This window comes from Schistocerca piceifrons, chromosome 2 (genome assembly GCF_021461385.2).
Source record: "Schistocerca piceifrons isolate TAMUIC-IGC-003096 chromosome 2, iqSchPice1.1, whole genome shotgun sequence".
Taxonomy (NCBI): Eukaryota; Metazoa; Arthropoda; class Insecta; order Orthoptera; family Acrididae; genus Schistocerca; species Schistocerca piceifrons.
The window spans coordinates 1,030,985,524-1,031,007,560 of NC_060139.1; the positions used below are offsets into that span (position 1 = coordinate 1,030,985,524).

Below are 22,037 nucleotides of genomic sequence, written 5' to 3' on the forward strand. Positions count from 1 at the left end.
ATGTCGCCCTTTGCTTGTGATACATATCAAAGTTAAGTATTGTAATTGCCATATTGTAATAAAACTGATTAATACCAATTGTTTGATTGTATGTCTAGCGAACCAAGTATGTAGGATTCCTACAAATAACAGAAACAATGAAACAACGAGCGGATTCTGCATTAGTATTGACACAATCTTAAATTCTCTCTAAACGCCGACTATACGGCAATTATACAGCGAGTTCAAAATGACGTTTCAAGGTAATGACTTATCAATATCTAAAAGCAAAACAAATATTATAGACTTCCTGGATAAGTATCGTGTACGATCAAAAATAGTGCTAGTACATCATAAGTGACAAACATTTCAGGTTTCAAATATCTACAATATACGAGGTCTGTTCAAAAAATACCGGAACATCCGTAATTTCGCGCCAATGGTGTGTTGGGACGAAATGCGGTTGACATCCCTGCACATGCCTGTGTTTAATGTGTAACTGCCTGGAGTTTCATTTTGTATGTTTATTAGTTATTGTTCAGTGCTGTATTAGTAGAACCTCGTGTCGCACAGTCCACCAATTTCGAGATAAAAAGAGTTAGAGGAGCAACGCATCTGCATTGAATTGTGCGTGAAACTCAAACCTTTACAGAGACACGTCAAATGGCGCAGGAAGTCTGTGGTGATGAGTGCCTAAGCCGTATTCAGTGTTCACAAGGTTCAAAACTAGGCAGACGGAAGTTAAAGCTAACCCTCGTTCAGGACCTCGTTCGACATCTACCGACGACGATCTTATCAGAAACGTCAACGGCATTGTGTCTGCCAATCGAAGACTGACTGTCCGAGAGATTGCAGAAGAACGTAACATTTCAGTTGGATCATGTCATGAAATCCTGACACAGCATCATGGAACACATCGTGTTGCTGTCAAGTTTGTCCCATAGCTCATGGGTCAAGATCAGAAAAACCTTCGCCTCGCAATATGTGAAGAGCTTTTGGATCGCACAACTGAGAACGAGATGTCCCTTAATAGAATCGTAGCTGGTGATGAGACGCGGGTCAACGCTTATTATGCTGAGACCAAGGTTCAGTCTTCACAGTGGGTCGGGAAAGGTTCTCTAAAACCAAGAAAAGCTCTTCAGCTGAAATATCAAAGCCATGCAGATAGTTTTCTTTGAATCTGAAGGATCAGTTCATCATAAATTCGTGCCACAGGAACAAACTGTTAATCGATGGTATCGTAGGGATGTGTTGCGACGCCTGCGTGAAAATGTGAGAAGGAAGTGGCCTGAAATGTGGTGATACAGTTCATGGCTCTTGAACCACGATAACGCACCCGCACATTCATCCCTGTTGGTGCGTGACTACTGCACGAAAAACGAAATAACTGTGCTTCACCATCCTCCGTACTTTCACTCTTTGAAAGCCTCATTGAAAGCACGAAGATTTGCGACGATAGACGAGATAAAAGACAATTCGCAGATGGCGCTTCGCGCGAACCAACAAGAGGCGTACCAAGACTACTTCCGGAAGTGGAAACGACGTTTAGATCAATTGTGGAGGATAGTATTTTGAAGGAGACCAAGCACAATACGTAAAGGTAAGCGCAGAAAAATTTTGTGGACGAAGTTCCGGAATTTTTTCGACATATCTCGAATTTTGACTTTTACGTACTGATGCCACGATCAAAATGAGTAAGTTCAGTCATATGTGTGGCCCAACACAAAAGGTCCTGACAAACGATTCGAGGAAGGCTACAATGACAAAATTTTAGAATAAAATAGCGATTACAGCCTTAGACCACTGGATTGAGGCTCTTGCGACCTGTCTGAGAGATTCTCTGAAAAAGACATGACCAGAAACAAGGATATCCGCAAGGAATTAAACGTATACAACGTGCTGAGCGAATTAAGGGAACACAGAACACAATGGAGAGATCATATTACATGTATTTCGCAAACTGGCTACCACTAAAACGTTTGCTATTTCGATCTTCTGGAAAAGAAGACCTTTGAAGACTGAGTACAGGAGTGACACCCGAAATGGCTTGAAGAAAGCTTGAAGAGCAAGATGAAGAGGATGATGAAATTAGTATAAAGTAGTTTAGGTTTCATCCAGTATATGTGTATACAGTCAGGCCTGGGACATTCACAACATGCGCTCACTTCTAGGTATCGATAGCCTTTGATTTTTATTTAAGACCTACTCAGTCGCAAATTCGACTTCATAGGTTATCACTAAAAGACGTTAAACATTAAGACTACGTGTTAACATGCGTTTCAGAGATACCAGCCTTTTTCTTTCACATTTTCGCTCTTTGATTGGCGCACGAATATTGCGGAAGACACACCTGTGGTAACAACCTACGTCCATGTACACAAACTGGTAAACATACAAAGTTGTAAATTTATGTTTCGTTGATTTTTGTCATATGCAATGAAGAATGTAATTGCCCTCACATAAGTGTATAATTTATTTCCATAAACGTACGTAATCTACTTCTGGCCATGCGAATTTTAGAGGAAAGTCTGACATAATGAAAACAAGAAAAAGATGCGGCATAAATTTTCAAAGAATACTCTATGAATTGCATAATGTGTATTACTCACGCGCAGCGGAAGACCGTAAATGTCAACTAGAAAAGATATGGATTCAATAATGTAAAATACTCGTTCTCTCATGGTTGTTTTCTTTCGTATGTAAAAGGAGAAGTTACACTACTGGCCATTAAAATTGCTACACCACAAAGATGACGTGCTACAGACACGAAGTTTGACCGACAGGAAGAAGACGCTGTGATATGCAAATGATTAGCTTTTCAGAGCATTCACACAAGGTTGGCGCCGGTGGCGACACCTACAACGTGCTGACATGAGGAAAGTTTCCAACCGATTTCTCATTGCCGTTTATCGTATCGCGACATTGCTGCTCGCCTTGGTCGAGATCCGATGACTGTTAGCGGAATATGGAGTCGGTGGGTTCAGGAGGGTAATACGGAACGCCGTGCTGGATCCCAACGGCCTCGTATCATTAGCAGTCGAGATGACAGGCATCTTAACCGCATGGCTGTAGCGGATCGTGCAGCCACTTCTCGATCCCTGAGTCAACAGATGGGAACGTTTGCAAGGCAACAACCATCTGCACGAACACTTCGACGACGTTTGCAGCAGCATGGACTATCAGCTCGAAGACCATGGCTGCGGTTACCCTTGACGCTGCATCACAGACAGGAGCGCCTGCGATGGTGTCCTCAACGACGAACCTGGGTGCACAAATGGCAAAACGTCATTTCAACGGATGAATCCAGGTTCTGTTTACAGCATCATGATGGTCGCATCCGTGTTTGGGGACATCGCGGTGAACGCACATTGGAAGCGTATATTCGTCATCGCCATATTGGCGTATCACCCAGCTTGATGGTATGGGGTGCCATTGGTTACACGTCTCGGTCACCTCTTGTTCGCATTGACGGCACTTTGAACAGTGGATGTCACATTCCAGACGTGTTACGACCCGTGGCTCTACCCTTCATTCGACCCTTGCGAAACCCTACATTTCAGCAGGATAATGCACGACCGCATGTTGCCGGTCCTATACGGGCCTTTCTGGATACAGGAAATGTTCGACTGCTACCCTGGCCAGCACATTCTCCAGATCTCTGACCAATTGAAAACGTCTGGTCAATGGCGGCCGAGCAACTGTCTCATCACAATACGCCAGCCACCACTCTTTATGAGCCGGCCGTGGTGGTCTCGCGGTTCTAGGCGCGCAGTCCGGAACCGTGCGACTGCTACGGTCGCAGGTTCGAATCCTGCCTCGGGCATGGATGTGTGTGGTGTCCTTAGGTTAGTTAGGTTTAAGTAGTTCTAAGTTCTAGGGGACTGATGACCACAGCTGTTAACTCCCATAGTGCTCAGAGCCATTTGAACCATTTGAACTACTCTTGATGAACTGTGGTATCGTGTTGTAGCTGCATGAGCAGCTGTACCTGTACACGCCATTCAAGTTCTGCTTGAGTCAATGCCCAGGCGTATCAAGGCCGTTATTGTAGCAAGAGGTGGTTATTCTGGATACTGATTTCTCAGGATCTATTCTCCCAAATTGCGTGAAAATGTAATCACACGTATAATATACTGTCCAATGAATACCCGTTTATCATTTGCATTTCTTCTTTGTGCAGCAATTTTAATGGCCAATAGTGTATATAACCAGTAATAAGTGACAAAAAGATAGTAATATATTTTTGTAAGAGAGAGTGACCTATGGACATAAATTTTGCCTGTAGTCTGTATTTAAAATTTAATGTGATGATATAAATGCTAGAAGAATGAACAGAAACAGTGTTGAACCTGACACCCCGACAATTTGTTTGCTATAGCAAGTAATACCGCTTGCAGTATAGGATCTGTGTAGAAAGTATAAAAAGGATCCATTTAATTTTTTATTTTCTTGAGTTTTGCATTTAAAATTGGTAGTAATGAGATTCGTGAGTGCTGTCTATTGGGCACTGATGACGGAAGTAAGTATAATCTAAGAAATACGTTTTTACATCGTGCTAGTGTGAAGGTATGTAGAGATAGGTTTTCTGGATTGGCATATTTCATTTTAATCGTTAAGGAAAATTAATCATGTGGTTTTCCACATTTTACATTGTAGTGACTGAAGAATTTCTGTGTACATTCTGGAACCACTCAGCCCTCTACCGTCTCGAACACACGATATTCTAGATACTAGTATTGGGTGGTAAAATACTACCTACTGCGCGTCACATCTTTGTGTGTGCAGGTTTAAAACCAGTCACAGGAAGAAAGTAGACGCGACGGTCGAACGGCACCAACAAGTACCTGTCGGGCAACCCATAGATGTGGTAGTGAGTGTGTATGGAAGAACCATGGAATCTATATACAGCTTTGTGCTTATTGTGTCACTGACTATTGTTATGTGCAACAAGAACAATTGAAAAAGTACTCATATAGACTCTTTACTCAGCATTGTTAGAGGCAAGACGTTTTTTCAATCTCCTTTTCTGAAAGTCATGATGTCTAAGCAGACTTTCTTTCGAATGTAAATCAATTTGTTTGTAACATACGACTGTACGAGAGACTTACTGAAGTTGCATATTACGAGGTGCATTCAAGTTCTAAGGCCTCCGATTTTTTTTCTCCGGACTGGAAAGAGATAGAAACATGCGCATTGCTTTAAAATGAGGCCGCGTTAATTGTCAATACGTCCCAGAGATGGCAGCACCGTACGCCAGATGGAATTTTATCGCCAGCGGCGAGAATGAGAACTGTTTTAAATGCTTAAAATGGCGACGTTTTCCTTACTTGAACAGCGTGCATTCATTCGTTTTCTGAATTTGCGTGGTGTGAAACCAATTGAAACTCGTCGATAGTTGGAGACATGTGGTGATGGAGTTATGGATGTGTCGATAGTGCGTTCGCGGGTGCAACAGTTTAATGAAGGCAGAACATCGTTTGACAACAAACCGAAACAACCTCGGGCTCGCACAAGCCGGTCTGACGACATGATCGAGAAAGTGGAGAGAATTGTTTTGGGGGATCGCCGAATGACTGTTGAACAGATCGCCTCCAGAGTTGGCATTTCTGTGGGTTCTGTGCACACAATCCCGCACGACGACCTGAAAATGAGAAAAGTGTCATCCAGGTGGGTGCCACGAATGCTGAGAGATGACCACATGGCTGCCCATGTGGCATGTTGCCAAGCAATGTTGACGCACAACGACAGCATGAACAGGACTTTGTTTTCGTCGGTTGTGACAATGGATGAGACGTGGATGCCATTTTTCAATCCAGAAACAAAGCGCCAGTCAGCTTAATGGAAGCACACAGATTCACCGCCACCAAAAAAGTTTGAGGTAACCGCCAGTGCTGAAAAAAATGATGGTGTCCATGTTCTGGGACAGCGAGGGCGTAATCCTTACCCATTGCGTTCCAAAGGGCACTACGGTAACAGGTGCATCCTACGAAAATGTTTTGAAGAACAAATTCCTTCCTGCACTGCAACAGAAACGTCCGGGAAGGGCTGCGCGTGTGCTGTTTCACCAAGACAACGCACCCGCACATCGAGCTAACGTTACGCAACAGTTTCTTCGTGATAACAACTTTGAAGTGATTCCTCATGCTCCCTACTCACCTGACCGGGCTCCTAGTGACTTTTGGCTTTTTCCAACAATGAAAGACCCTCTCCGTGGCCGCACATTCACCAGCCGTGCTGCTATTGCCTCAGCGAAGCCTTCGCCGCTGCCATGGAATCATGGCGTCAGCGTTGTGAAAAATGTGTACGTCTGCAGGGCGATTACGTCGAGAAGTAACGCCAGTTTCATCGATTTCGGGTAAGTAGTTAATTAGAAAAAAAATCGGAGGCCTTAGAACTTGAATGCACCTCGTATGTTGAAAGTGAAAATTTTTATTGTGCTTGGAAGTCAAATACAACGTTGATTGTCGAAATGTAAAATTGTATGGCTACTTATTTCAATAGCAGAAAGAGGCTTGAAAGTTCCTGTACCTAGGGTTATTCGACGGAGAAGAAGCCAAGAGAGTTTCCAGGAGCCAGCTGTTCAGTAAAGGAGAGTGGCCGCAAACCCCAAGTAAGTCATCTCGTAAAAAAGTGGAATGTGGTTTGGGGAAATAGATCAGTATAACCTAGACCCATACTCACACTTTTAAGTCGTCAAAACGTTCGAACGTGGCGACCTGTGTGAAAGGACCGAAAAAAAAACAGGAATTGTCAGTCAAAAACGAGAAATGAAGGTGTTGTGTGTTGCCATAGCAACCAAACATAATACGACAAGCTAAGACATTGGAATATGTTCAGGTATCTAATGCAGCAAAATTTGGTGAAGACGTGAGAAATTCACGAGGATATAACAGCAAAGAAGATTTCGACGTATTTGTATAAGAAGAAATACGGATAGAACGCTTCAACCATGAAGATCCAGTGCGGCGAGTATACAATACAGCTCTCGCCCACACGTCGCGGGGACGCAGACGCGGAAACCAACGTACATCCGACGCCTCCGGCACCAGCAGCCATTCACCGGTGCTGACCTGCCTCCACATCCGCTCACCTACGCTACGCGAATTCAATGCCGGGTGAGCGTGAAACAAAACTTCATTACTTTAGGACTTAGTGGTACAAGATACTGTTGAATGAACTTTATTTGTGTAGTTATCATATTTAAAGTTAGCTTTAAATGCTTAGAAGAGCTAAGCATACAAGAGTATGGAAAATATACAACAGGTTGTGGAAACTCAAGACGCAGCTATGCTCATAAAAATTAGCAAAGAAGTGTCTGCCTGGGCTGGGTTGGTAAATTTGAAAGGCTTATTTCAGTAGTGGTACAAGTCCATTACCTCCACTTTTCTGCCAATAATGCTTCTGCAATTAGTGATCGAAACAAACAGAAAGAAAGGTTCATCTCTAGCAAGAAGCCATATGTTTGAATATTTCTGGTATCTCAACTGCAGATTTTTCAGCGCTCATTTAACGTTAGGACTCTGTATCTCACAATGAACAACAATAGACTTGTACCACTATTGAAATAAGCCCTTCATTTAATCGAAGCTCAAAGTGCGACCCTAAGTAAAGAACTAGGCTTAGTAAATTCTCAATTAAATACCCAGAGTGAAGCTTTAAATGCTCAGAAGGAAACTCTAAATATTCAAAAGACAAATTTAGGTTTGTTAAGTGTCAAGGTCGACTCTTAAAGCGAGGAATTTAGTAATCTGCACGAAGGCATGGGCGCTTTGAAGAATGATTTCGACGCTACAAGCAGTAAAGTAGAGAATTTAAAAGCTGATCTAAAGAATGAGTTGACAAACTCTTTGACTACTCACATAAATTATATGTTTACCGAACTTAGTAAGAAACAGAATGATACCTCTCAGGCCTTGTCAAAATGGTTAGAACTTAACATTGAGAACAAATGTAATAGTGTAGAATCGGGACTTATTGAAAAGTTAGGATCCTTTGAAAAAGTGTACAATATTAAGTATAATGTTGTAAGGCATGGGTTGTATACTTTGGAAGAGAGTGTAGACAAGCAGAATGAGTTAAAACCAGTCATCCAATCGCAAATTACAGCTGTCAATACACGGGTAGATAATGTGGAAAGAAATTTCATAGAGAAAATAGCTAACTCTGATATTATAAGTGTAATTAGTTTGGGCGAACAATTCAGGGAAATTATAGATCGAAAAGTTACCGAGTGTATAACATCCGGGAATGTATCGCGTATTCTTTCTTCTGAACTTAATGATGACAGGAAGGGCATGGACAACCTGTGGAAAGAGATTAAGCGCATCTAAGATAAAGTAGAAAAAAATGTATCTTCACCTAACGTTGTATTAACTAGTGAAGCTGTGACTGATTTGCAATGGAGAGCTAATTCAGGGTTAACTAGACAATTCCCTAAATTTAAGTCGGACGGAGATGTACATCCGACTCATTTCTTAAGAAGGATTAACCAAGTATTACCAAAAAAGATGATCGAATTTTTTGTGAGGTACCTTCTAGGGGAAGCCTCAGAATGGGGTACAGCAAATATTGAGAATTTTTCCTCTTGGGAGGACTTTCAAAAGAAATTTAGAGAGAAATACTCGTCTGCCAGTGCTCAAGAAAAGTTGATATCAGATCTATGGGGCCCAAATTATTACAATAATACTTGGTGTACTATGAGGAAATATTTCGTTTGGCATTTAACACGAGCAAAGTATTTAGATAAGCCAATGGAAGAAGAGGGATTAGTACATATTTTAATTAGACGATTGGCCATCTATGCGAGAAAAGATATCTTATGTAGTTGTTGGAAAACGGTAGAAGAGTTCTTACCTTTTGTTGATGCACTTGATGCAATCAGTAAGGACCGCAACGAAATTTTACACCAAAGTGAAGTTCGAACTATAAAACGAATAGAGGGAATAATTTTAAAAGGTATGAGGCAAACTTAGCAAAAGTACACAAGTGCAATAAGAAAAGTTGTAACAGTAATTATCAAAAGAAGCATCCACGTTCAAATTTAGATCCAGTAACTTCTAAAGAATTTGTATCGAGTAACCAAAAAACAGAAAATAGGAATGTAGTACCTCGTTACGGTAACCAACCCGTAATTAGTATAATGAGGAAAACGTTGTTCGACCTGGATCCAGAGCCAGGGCCCATGTCGTGGAAATATATTAAGTGGCCGTATTCCATATAAGTATGTTAGCTTTACGCACAAAATACACACACAAAGGAATGGTTGTTACTTGAAGAACCAAGCTTAGCTACTAATAATCCACAACCTATAATAGCAGAGACAGTGGAAAATTCCAAGATTAACATATTTATAGATTCGGGAAGTGAGGTATCACTCATCTCAAACGCATTTTTAACTCGATAAGGAGTAAACAGCACTTACCGTTATTGCCAGTGACTGGAGTATACATAATAGGAATCACGAGAACAAAATGTTAGCTTGTAAAATACGAAACTCAGGTGAACTGCAGTATTGGAAATATGTTATTTCGTCAAACGCTGTTCATAGTAGAGAATATTAATAGAGACGTACTGTTTGGTTTAGATTGGTTGTTAGAGTTCATAGTCATCTTAAACTTTGACGAACATCTTTGGTTTAGTAAAGGGGACAGTAGATGTTCGACACCTTTTGTGACAAATAGTCACTTTGAGGAGCAAACTACAGAGCGCCAGTGTCTGCGATTAACAGCTACAGCACAATTATCACAAAAAATCGATAATGTTGATCAAGGAACGCATCGGATTGATATAGAAGACGAAGTTTGTGAATCCCTAATATTAACTGATCAACAAAGACGAGATTTGTATAAAACTTTAATGGAGCATGCAGTGGTATTTTTCGATTGTCCAGGTAACATCAGCGACTAGATTTGTAACTTCAAAATCAAAGATGACACTCCATTCTTTTGCAAACCGTATCCAATACCAGTGAGTTTGAAGGAAGCAGTTCGGGATGAGATTAACAAAATGATTGATAACAGTATTATAGAACGAATTTTCAGTGTAACGAATAATCCTCTGTTAGTGGTGAAGAAAGTTACAGGCGTGGTACCATTAGTCTTAGACACTCGTACATTGAATCGACATATAGAGACGGAGAGGGACCATACGATTAATACCGACGAATTGTTATCCAAATTTGAAAAGGCAAGATTCTTTAGCACGATGGATTTGACTGTGGGATATTGCAGATAAAATTACATCCAGAATCAAAAACGTATATAGCCTTTTTGTTTGATGGAAAATCAAATCATTTCAATGTATTGCCATTTGGACTTAATATCTCCGTGTCCGCATTTAAATGTGCATTAGTGAAGCACGAGGGAGAGACTTATTGAAGGATTTGATAACTATGTAGAAGAAACATTGTCTAACTTTGTACAAGACTCTGAAAAAATTTAAGAGAAAGGTATTTCGTTGAAGCTGTCAAAATCACTTTTTGCGCGCCAAGAACTTAAGTTCTTAGGGCATATTGTAGGGGTAGAGAGAATTAGACCAGACTCTGAACGCATAAAAGCTATCGAAGAATGTCCGCACCTCAGAAATGTAAGACCACTTAAAGGATTTTTGGGGATATGGCCGGATACTATCGACGGTACGTACGTGGGGAGGAGTTAAATGTCCCGAGAATTTTACATTTATTAAAAAAAGTGAGTACCGTGGACTTGGGCTCTAGGTGCAAATGATGTATTTGAAAACGTTAAAAGAGTGTTTGTTGAGGCACCCATATTACATCATCCAGTTAAGAGCGAACCTTTTAAAATTTCGACAGATGCATCTGATTAGGGGTTTGCTGCCCAACCTTTCCAAGGAGAATGGGATCCGAGTAATGTAGAACACAGAACCATAGCTTTTGCTTGCCGTAGACTAAATAAGCAGGATCTAAATTACACAGCCACCGAAAACGAACTATAGGTAACTATGTGATGTATTCAAACACTAGTATGGGGACTATAGGTAACTATGTGATGTATTCAAACACTAGTATGGGGATTAGAAATCCATATTTCCACAGATCGTCAGGTTGACGCGCTGGATGCTTTTCCTACAGGAATATGATATCTAGATACAATACGTAAAAGGTTCCGAAAATATAGTACCAGATGCATTATGGAGGCTACCCATAGGAACGGAAGACTTGAAACGTACGGAAAGGCCCGGCGCCATTTTTGCCGTTAATTTTTTGTCAGCAGAATATCCGAACATCGGGGTAAAAGAGATGGTTCACAGAATAACACAGAATATCCATCATGATCCTTATTTCACAGAAATATTTTCTATGTGTATCCAGAACTCGTTACCTCCTAATTACTTGGGAAAATGGAAAATTGTAGATCATAACTTGTTTTGGAGAGACAGTGTAACATCACAGCGTTGGCGTTTATGTATTCCGAAGGTAATGGAAGACGAACTTGTATGGTATGTTCACACAGGGTATGGACACCTCGGAATCAAAAAATGTATATCTCATATGAATCAATTTTATTATTTCAAGAAACTAGGGCACAAAGTAGCATCTTTGATTAGAACCTGTGAAACTTGCCAGAAAGTAAAAGAGAGTGATATGTGAAATCCAGAATGTATCCTATTACCCCTAAGTCATGACACGACCTTACAGCAGCAGATTTCTTTGGACCAATTCCACAAGGAAAGGGAGAAGTATCATATATTTTGGTTATCATAGAATGATGTTCAAAATATGCTATACTATGTCCTATTAAGAGAGCAAATATGCACAGTTACACACTGATTACAACAATACTTTCTAGAAGTAGGTAAACCGAAACGGTTTCTTACAGATAACGGACCACAATTTGCGAGCAACGAATTTAGAGAATTCCTAGGGTAGGAAAGTATTCGACAAGTGTTAACATCCAGTTATAACACGTCATCAAATCCGCGTGAACAAGTAATGAAGGACATTGGGAAATTATGTCGTACATACTGCCATGAAAAACATACTTTGTGGGCAACGAAAATTAAAGACTTTGAATTTATACTCAGTGAATTACCCTATTTATCGACTGACACCTTTAGATGTTATAGGCAAACCTTTTGTAGGAGAACATTTAATTAAGTATTTTAATTGGCCTGAACAACCGAGTGTCAATTGCGAAGTGAATCAGGATATAATTTCTATAAATTTGATTGGAAAGGCGCAACAAAGAGTAAGTAAGCACCAAGTCGATGACCTCGTTCTTATAAAACAACATCTACCCAGATTGACTCTGAAGAAAGAGACTCATAAGTTTTTTCAAAAATATGAGGGACCATACTGGGTACAAACAGTGGTCCATCCTGAGACGTTATTTTTGGTAGATCCCACAACTGGATTAGAAAAGGGGAAATACAATGTAAAGAATATAAAATTGTATATCCCCCAGGGACGTTAACATTCTGAGTTAATGGGCGGAGTTGTTTTCGGTGTTTCTTCTAAAATAGTTTTCCTGCACCGAATTCCTTTAAAATCTAAAACTATCCTGTAATCTTATTGCTTAAAGGAAACTGAATATAAACAACTAAAGAGAATCACAAAAAAGTGATGTCTAGACGAAATAAATAGAACAGGGTATTATGTTTGTAGAAAATATAATATGATGTGACTAACTGAACAACTTTTATACCGAAGTGTACAGCTTTTCTATTTTCTATAGAGTATTTTACACATTTTATGGATGTGATATAGATGGGAGGGTTTGTATAAATTTTGAAAGGGGTGGGTATTGTAGCTAAAAGCTTCATTTGCAACAACAAATAAATCATGACTAACACAAAACACACATCACAACTTTCAAGCAACCGTCACAAACATGTGTGCCTGATTCTTCTTCATTTGCCGTTTGCTTAGGGTTGCTAGGATTTCCTTCAGGGACTTCAAAGGGTGAATGTGGGACAAGTCCGTTCTGTAGGAGACGATTTAACACCAAACCTCCTCCAGCATCTCACTCGAGTACCTGAGAAGTAGGGATCCTGGGGAAGGGGTGTGGGAAGGGTTTCCTGTCTTAGGGGCTATCTTTTTTCTCTTCCTAGCAAGCACATCTATTTTTTCCTTTCTTACTTCTCATATTGAGAACCTGTCTTACTAATAACCTACATCTTATCTTTAGATAAGAAGGCCGAAGAATCAGACTACACGAACACACATCCACATTCACACAGATATACATTTCTATGCAAACATTAAATTATAGAAGACGTGTGTTATGGGGAAAACGTGTGTACATAGGGAATTATGTGCACGTATATGGGGAGTTATGACGATTCTACATCGAATATACATAAGAAGAGGTGCAAATACATAACGAACAACTGTATAGTAGTAATGAGTAATGGATAAATAAGAGAGAGGCGTGAGCAAAGAAAGAAGACGAAAGTAGGAGAAGAATTAGTCAGGTTGATGATTAAGAAACGTCAGTGCAATAAAAATTCTGATGAACTGAAGGATAGTACGACGTAAGTAGTATACAAGGTGTTACAAAGAGGTATGGCCAAACTTGCACGAAACATTCCTCACACACAAATAAAGAAAAGATGTTATGTGGACATGTGTCCGGAAACGCTTAATTTCCATGTTAGAGCTCATTTTAGTTTCGTCAGTATGTACTGTACTTCCTCGATTCACCGCCAGTCGGCCCAATTGAACGAAGGTAATGTTGACTTCGGTGCTTGTGTTGACATGCCACTCATTTCTCTACACCACTAGCATCAAGCACATCAGTACGTAGCATCAACAGGTTAGTGTTCATCACGAACGTGGTTTTGCAGTCAGTACAATGTTTACAAATGCGGAGTTGGCAGATGCCCATTTGATGTATGGATTAGCACGGGACAATAGCCGTGGCGCGGTACGTTTGTATCGAGACAGATTTCTAGAACGAAGGCGTCCCGACGGGAAGACGTTCGAAGCAATTGATCGGCGTCTTTGGGAGCACGGAACATTCCAGCCTATGACTCGCGACTGGGGAAGACCTAGAACGACGAGGACACCTGCAATGGACGAGGCAATTATTCGTGCAGTTGACGATAACCCTAATGTCAGCGTCAGAGAAATTGCTGCTGTACAAGGTAACGTTGACCACGTCACTGTATGGAGTGTGCTACGGGAGAACCAGTTGTTTCCGTACCATGTACAGCGTGTGCAGGCACTATCAGCAGCTGATTGGCCTCCACGGGTACACTTCTGCGAAAGGTTCATCCAACAACGTGTCAATCCTCATTTCAGTGCAAATGTTCTCTTTACGGATGAGGCTTCATTCCAACGTGATCAGATTGTAAATTTTCACAATCAACATGTGTGGGCTGACGAGAATCCGCACGCAATTGTTCAATCACGTCATCAACACAGATTTTCTGTGAGTGTTTGGGCAGGCATTGTTGGTGGTGTCTTGATTGGGCCCCATGTTCTTCCACCTACGCTCAATGGAGCACGTTATCATGATTTCATACGGGATACTCTACCTGTGCTGCCAGAACATGTGCCTTTACAAGTACGACACAACATGTGGTTCATGCACGATGGAGCTCCTGCACATTTCAGTCGAAGTGTTCGTACGCTTCTCAACAACAGATTCGGTGACCGATGGATTGGTAGAGGTGGACCAATTCCATGGCCTCCACGCTCTCCCGACCTCAACCCTCTTGACTTTCATTTATGGGGGCATTTGAAAGCTCTTGTCTACTCAACCCCGGTAGCAAATGTAGAGACTCTTCGCCCTCATATTGTGGACGGCTGTGATACAATACGCCATTCTCCAGGGCTGCATCAGCGCATCAGGGATTCCATGCGACGGAGGGTGGATTCATTTATCCTCGCTAACGGAGGACATTTTGAGCATTTTCTGTAACAAAGTGTTTGAAGTCACGCTGGTACGTTCTGTTGCTGAGTGTTTCCATTCCATGATTAATGTGATTTGAAGAGAAGTAATAAAATGAGCTCTAACATGGAAAGTAAGCGTTTCCGGACACATGTCCACATAACATATTTTCTTTCTTTGTGTGTGAGGAATTTTTCTTGAAAGTTTGGCCGTATCTTTTTGTAACACCCTGTATATGGACATAATATCTACTGAAAGTATAGAAGTTGATAAGTAGAGGAGGACTGTAGGCAGTGAATGGTATATTAAAGGATGAATGAGAAGTATGAAACAGATTTATAGCTTTACCAGAAGATACTTAATTATGGTATACATAGAAACGTATATTAGGGTAATGAACTGTGAAGCGTACTCAGAAAGGATAAGGGGGGCATACTCAACTTTCATTAAGTATAAATGGCAGACGTATCTACGTGGAGCTAGGATGATCTGTGCTCTAAAAAATAGAGATGTTTTGTAAGGGGCATAGTTACCAGAATGAAAAGAGAAAGTGCTCTCATAAGGTCAATCCACAAGCAAGGAATAGGAGCTGATCCTTGGAGAAGGGGATAGTATCGTGACAAAAGTCACAAATTGTATATGAATTACTCTGGAAAGTGTAAATTCTATGAACGACTTGCATTATTATGTTTCGTGAAAGAGAATGAGTGTGAAAAGAACACTTTCACTTCTCCCAGAGTTCCTCCAAGCTAAAAACATTGAAAATGGTGCATACTAGGAGAAAGTAATACAGAAGGTAAGAATAGAAAGAGGCTACTCATGTGTCCTAAACACCTGAAGTTTACGATTGAAAAAAAATTAAAGAAATGAAAAAGAGTTCTCACAATTACTAAACATTAGTAAAGCTGACTAAACCAACGAATAAATGCTTATGTCTTAATAACAAAGTAAAATAAGAAAAGAGTAGAGAAAAAATAAGCCAAAGATTGTGCAAGGAAGGACAGAGAATTGTTTCTCAAAGGAAAGATATGTATACAAGCATATGTAAGAAATGTATACTGTTAAGATATGAAATGTTATTATAAATGATATTATGTAGATAATCCTCCCCCCCCCCCCTCCATGAATCATGGACCTTGCCGTTGGTGGGGAGGCTTGCGTGCCTCAGCGATACAGATAGCCGTACCGTAGGTGCAACCACAATGGAGGGGTATCTGTTGAGAGGCCAGACAAACGTGTGGTTCCTGAAGAGGGGCAGCAGCCTTTTCAGTAGTTGCAAGGGCAACAGTCTGGATAATTGACTGATCTGGCCATGTAACAATAACCAAAACGGCCTTGCTGTGCTGGTACTGCGAACGGCTGAAAGCAAGGGGAAACTACAGCCGTAATTTTTACCAAGGGCATGCAGCATTACTGTATGATTAAATGATGATGGCGTCCTCTTCGGTAAAATATTCCGGAGGTAAAATAGTCCCCCATTCGGATCTCCGGGCGGGAACTACTCAAGAGGATGTCGTTATCAGAAGAAAGAAAACTGGCGTTCTACGGCTCGGAGCATGGAATGTCAGATCCCTTAATTGGGCAGGTAGGTTAGAAAATTTAAAAAGGGAAATGGATAGGTTAAAGTTAGATATAGTGGGAATTAGTGAAGTTCGGTGGCAGGAGGAACAAGACTTCTGGTCAGGTGACTACAGAGTTATAAACACAAAATCAAATAGGATTAATGCAGGAGAAGGTTTAATAATGAATAGGAAAATAGGAATGCGGGTAAGCTACTACAAACAGCATAGTGAACGCATTATTGTGGCCAATATAGATACGAAGCCCACATCTACTACAGTAGTACAAGTTTATATGCCAACTAGCTCTGCAGATGACGAAGAAATTGAAGAAATGTATGATGAAATAAAAGAAATTATTCAGATGGTGAAGGGAGACGAAAATCTAATAGTCATGGGTGACTGGAATTCGAGTGTAGGAAAAGGGAGAGAAGGAAACGTAGTAGGTGAATATGGATTGGGGTCAAGAAATGAAAGAGGAAGCCGCCTGGTAGAATTTTGCACAGAGCACAACATAATCATAGCTAACACTTGGTTTAAGAACCATGAAAGAAGGTTGTATACATGGAAGAACCCTGGAAATACCAAAAGGTATCAGATAGATTATATAATGGTAAGGCAGAGATTTAGGAACCAGGTTTTAAATTGTAAGACATTTCCAGGGGCAGATGTGGACTCTGACCACAATCTATTGGTTGTGACCTGTAGATTAAAACTGAAGAAACTGCAAAAAGGTGGGAATTTAAGGAGATGGGACCTGGATAAACTGAAAGAACCAAAGGTTGTACAGAGTTTCAGGGAGAGCATAAGGGAACAATTGACAGGAATGGGGGAAATAAATACAGTAGAAGAAGAATGGGTAGCTTTGAGGGATGAAGTAGTGAAGGCAGCAGAGGATCAAGTAGGTAAAAAGACGAGGACTAGTAGAAATCCTTGGGTAACAAAAGAAATATTGAATTTAATTGATGAAAGGAGAAAATATAAAAATGCAGTAAATGAAGCAGGCAAAAAGAAATACAAACGTCTCAAAAATGAGATCGACAGGAAGTGCAAAATGGCTAAGCAGGGATGGCTAGCGGACAAATGTAAGATAGATACTGCCTACAGGAAAATTAAAGAGACCTTTGGAGATAAGAGAAAGGCTTGTATGAATATCAAGAGCTCAGATGGAAACCCAGTTCTAAGCAAAGAAGGGAAAGCAGAAAGGTGAAAGGAGTATATAGAGGGTCTATACAAGGGCGATGTACTTGAGGACAATATTATGGAAATGGAGGAGGATGTAGATGAAGATGAAATGGGAGATATGATACTGTGTGAAGAGTTTGACAGAGCACTGAAAGACCTGAGTCGAAACAAGGCGCCGGGAGTAGACAACATTCCATTGGAACTACTGACGGCCTTGGGAGAGCCAGTCCTGACAAAACTCTACCATCTGGTGAGCAAGATGTATGAAACAGGTGAAATACCCTCAGACTTCAAGAAGAATATAATAATTCCAATCCCAAAGAAAGCAGGTGTTGACAGATGTGAAAATTACCGAACAATCAGTTTAATAAGCCTCAGCTGCAAAATACTAACACGAATTTTGTACAGACGAATGGAAAAACTAGTAGAAGCCGACCTCGGGGAAGTTCAGTTTGGATTCTGTAGAAACACTGGAACACGTGAGGCAATACTGACCATACGACTTATCTTACAAGAAAGAGTAAGGAAAGGCAAACCTACGTTTCTAGCATTTGTAGACTTAGAGAAAGCTTTTGACAATGTTGACTGGAATACTCTCTTTCAAACTCTAAAGGTGGCAGGGGTAAAATACAGGGAGCGGCAGGCTATTTACAATTTGTACAGAAACCAGATGGCAATTATAAGAGTCGAGGGACATGAAAGGGAAGCTGTGGTTGGGAAGGGAGTAAGACAGGGTTGTAGCCCCTCCCCGATGTTATTCAATCTGTATATTGAGCAAGCAGTAAAGGAAACGAAAGAAAAATTCGGAGTAGGTATTAAAATCCATGGAGAAGAAATAAAAACTTTGAGGTTCGCCGATGACAATGTGATTCTGTCAGAGACAGCAAAGGACTTGGAAGAGCAGTTGAATGGAATGGACAGTGTCTTGAAAGGAGGATATAAGATGAACATCAACAAAAGCAAAACGAGGATAATGGAATGTAGTCGAATTAAGTCGGGTGATGCTGAGGGAATTAGGTTAGGAAATGAGACACTCAAAGTAGTAAGAAGTTTTGCTATTTGGGGAGCAAAATAACTGATGATGGTCGAAGTAGAGAGGATATAAAATGTAGACTGGCAATGGCAAGGAAAGCGTTTCTGAAGAAGAGAAATTTGTTAACATCGAGTATTGATTTAAGTATCAGGAAGTCATTTCTGAAAGTATTTGTATGGAGTGTAGCCATGTACGGAAGTGAAACATGGACGATAAATAGTTTGGACAAGAAGAGAATAGAAGCTTTCGAAACGTGGTGCTACAGAGGAATGCTGAAGATTAGATGGATGGATCACACAACTAATGCGGACGTATTGAATAAAATTGGGGAGAAGAGAAGTTTGTGGCGCGACTTGACCAGAAGAAGGGATCGGTTGGTAGGACATCTTTTGAGGCATCAAGGGATCACCAATTTAGGATTGGAGGGCAGCATGGAGGGTAAAAATCGTAGAGGGAGACCAAGAGATGAGTACACTAAGCAGATTCAGAAGGATGTTAGTTGCAGTAGGTACTGGGAGATGAAGAGGCTTGCACAGGATAGAGTAGCATGGAGAGCTGCATCAAACCAGTCTCAGGACTGAAGACCACAACAATAACATGTAAATAATGATTATGTATAAAATATTGGCCTGGGGGGGCATATGTAATGATTCCAGAATTTCTGTGTAAATTGTAGAACCACTCGGCCTTCTACCGTCTCGAACACACGATATTCTAGATACGAGTGTGGGATGGTAAAATCCTACCTCCTGCGCTTCACATGTTTGTGTTTGCAGGTTTAAAATCAGTCACGGGAAGACGGCACCGACGGGTACCTGTCGGGCAATCCAAGGATGTGTTAGTGTGTATGTATGGAAGAACCATGGAATCTATATGCAGCTTTGTGCATATTGTGTCACTGACTATTGTTATGCGAAACAAGAACAGTTGAAAAGGTACTCATATAGACTCTTGACTCAGCATTGTTAGAGGCAAGATGTTTTTTCAATCTCCTTTTCTAAAAGTCATGGTGTCTAAGCAGACTTTCTTTCGAATGTAAATCGATTTGTTTCTAACGTACGACTATACGAGAGACCTACTGAAGTTACATATTATGTTGAAAGTGATAACTTTTTTTGTGCTTGAAAGTCAAATGCATCGTTGATTGTGATTGACGAAACGTAAAATTGTATGGCTACTTGTTTCAATAGTAGAAAGAGGCTTGAAAGTTCCTGTACCTAGCGTTATTCGACGGAGAACAAGTCGAGAGAGTTTCCAGCAGCCAGCTATCCAGTAAAGGAGAGTGGCTGCAAATCCCAAGTAAGTCATCTCGTAAAGTAGAGGAATGTGGTCTGGGGAAATAAATCAGTATAACCCAGACCACACTCGCACTTTAAGTCGTCAAAACGTTAGAACATCTCTGGCACAGCGTCAGGTTTAAGTCAAAGATTAATCTGGTGAAAACCCAAAAAATTGATAAATTTTTAAGCACTATTCATTTCGAGTGTTGGCAATCGCAACAAACAAGGTGTTGTCGTAGTGTATGTGAATTTATTATACGATACTCTCCGGCGTCATGTAGAGACATGTTTCAAATAGGAGCGCCTGGTCTGGTGATATTGCATCATCAAATGTCATTCTCAACACAGCACAGTCTTGAAGCCAATAACAAATTCGTTCGTCGATAAACAGTAGGCAACTTTCCTACTGACGTTGTCAGTACATTCGATGTGTGGTGATCGGTTTCAGTTTTTTGTAGTATTCCATAGCTTGACGCCTAGGCGACAACATTCGAAATTTTAAATCCGCACTCCAGGTTGCGGTTTGCTCTAGTGTCGCTAAACCAACGGCCACTGACGCGATCCTAAACAAGCTGCATTATAGGGATCCCGTGTCTTTACACCTCGAGATATGAGGGTTTTGACATCTTTTTTATTTTATTTTTAGGTCTGGTGAGTGACGTGCCAAGGAGCTCTCAAAGCTTATTGAGAAGTGACGTCAAAATGACGACTTCCAGAAAACTCGATGTGACGAGGAAACTCGACAGTTGATGACAAATGTGCTGGACGAGTATACGTCATTTTGATGTCGCTTCCCAGCAAGCTTAGAATGAAAAAAGCATCTTCCGTAATATCTGGCAGACTTTTGGCTAACAATAACGGAGCGAGGGTGACACTGATGGTCGCGGAAGGCGAGCGGGGTGTAGCGTCAGTACAGCACGAGTCCGTCCGCGTAAGCGCTAGAGCTGAGTATGAAACGGAATGACGATGGCTATTGGTAAATGGAGTAAATTTTTTAAATGCATGCTAAATTCAGAATGTATCATCTATAAAACTGGCTTCAGATTCAATCAAAAAAAAATTCTGCTCGTGTTCGATCCCAAATTAGCAGTGTCGTAGCAATAAATGGTAAATGGAGTCACGTTCGTTAACTGTGAAGGGGAAGAAATTAACAGGGGGTTAGTCACCATTCAATACAAGTGTTGGGTAGCCGCATAATGCGATGTCCAACTACCGCAATGTCATGTGTTCCCACTTAGTTACTCGGAGTGTGATACCAGGATTGCAGGTGGCAGAAAACAGCACTACTGACCTGCACACGCGGATGCCGCGACAGCATGTAAACAACAGCGTCAGCAATGTCCTCTGGACACAAGAAAGGCGACTCTTTTACTTCTTCGGGCAAGTCGAGCTCTGGCAACGTTTTCCTCACTCCTTCGGTATCCACCAGTCCAGGGGAAATTTGCTGCAATGAAATGTTCATTACTTAGTTACAACTAGCATAGCCGTGTAGTAATATTTGTTCTTTCAACGGAAATCGATGGAATACGATTTCGGTTATAACACGAAGCTGAAGAATGATGCAGTTTTACGCAATAAAAGTGAGTGCAAACATACAGCTGTAAAAAAACTAAATATGTAAAGTTTTTGAGTTTTTAAAGGAGATACAACTGATAATTTCTTCATGTAACAAAAATATCACATGTGCAACGTTACCCTTCCAAGGGTCCATCTAATCGCTCTACGTGAAACCTTGACCCACATTTATCATTTTAATTTTCTGTTGGCATCTCTCTTCATTACGATGTGCAATTGGTTATAACAATCTTTTGTCCAGAGTATAAAAAATATTCATGTCGCACGTTAATTTTTCGAAGACGTTAATTTTATTTGTGTACCAATAGAAGAGTGTCAGCTATAAATTTCAGATCTACCATTACGGGGACTTAAACACATCTACTCACATTTAAAACGTTTATTCGACATCTCAAAGTTCGTCAAGCCAGAATCACCAAAACAATGAAATTTTTAAAAGGTTGCGTAACTAGTTTCGATGCACTCAGTCGTCATATTCAAATGTTATCACAAACTTGGAAATACGCATTAAAAATTGTAACCACACATCTTTCGAATATTACGGAAAATACACTAAAACCAGTAAACAGAAGCA

General features: G+C 40.7%; 1 protein-coding gene across 1 annotated transcript in view; it reads right to left on the reverse strand.

Annotated features, from left to right (window-relative positions):
• Positions 1-1,774: 1,774 nt before the first annotated feature.
• LOC124776093 (dehydrogenase/reductase SDR family member 11-like) overlaps positions 1,775-22,037 on the reverse strand; it is a 56,707-nt gene continuing 36,444 nt past the window's right edge. The window contains exons 5-6 of the mRNA XM_047250935.1: positions 21,180-21,332; positions 1,775-1,819 (exon numbers count right to left, since the gene is read on the reverse strand). Of these exons, the coding sequence (XP_047106891.1) occupies positions 1,775-1,819; positions 21,180-21,332 (198 nt within the window). The remainder of the gene's footprint in view (positions 1,820-21,179; positions 21,333-22,037) is intronic.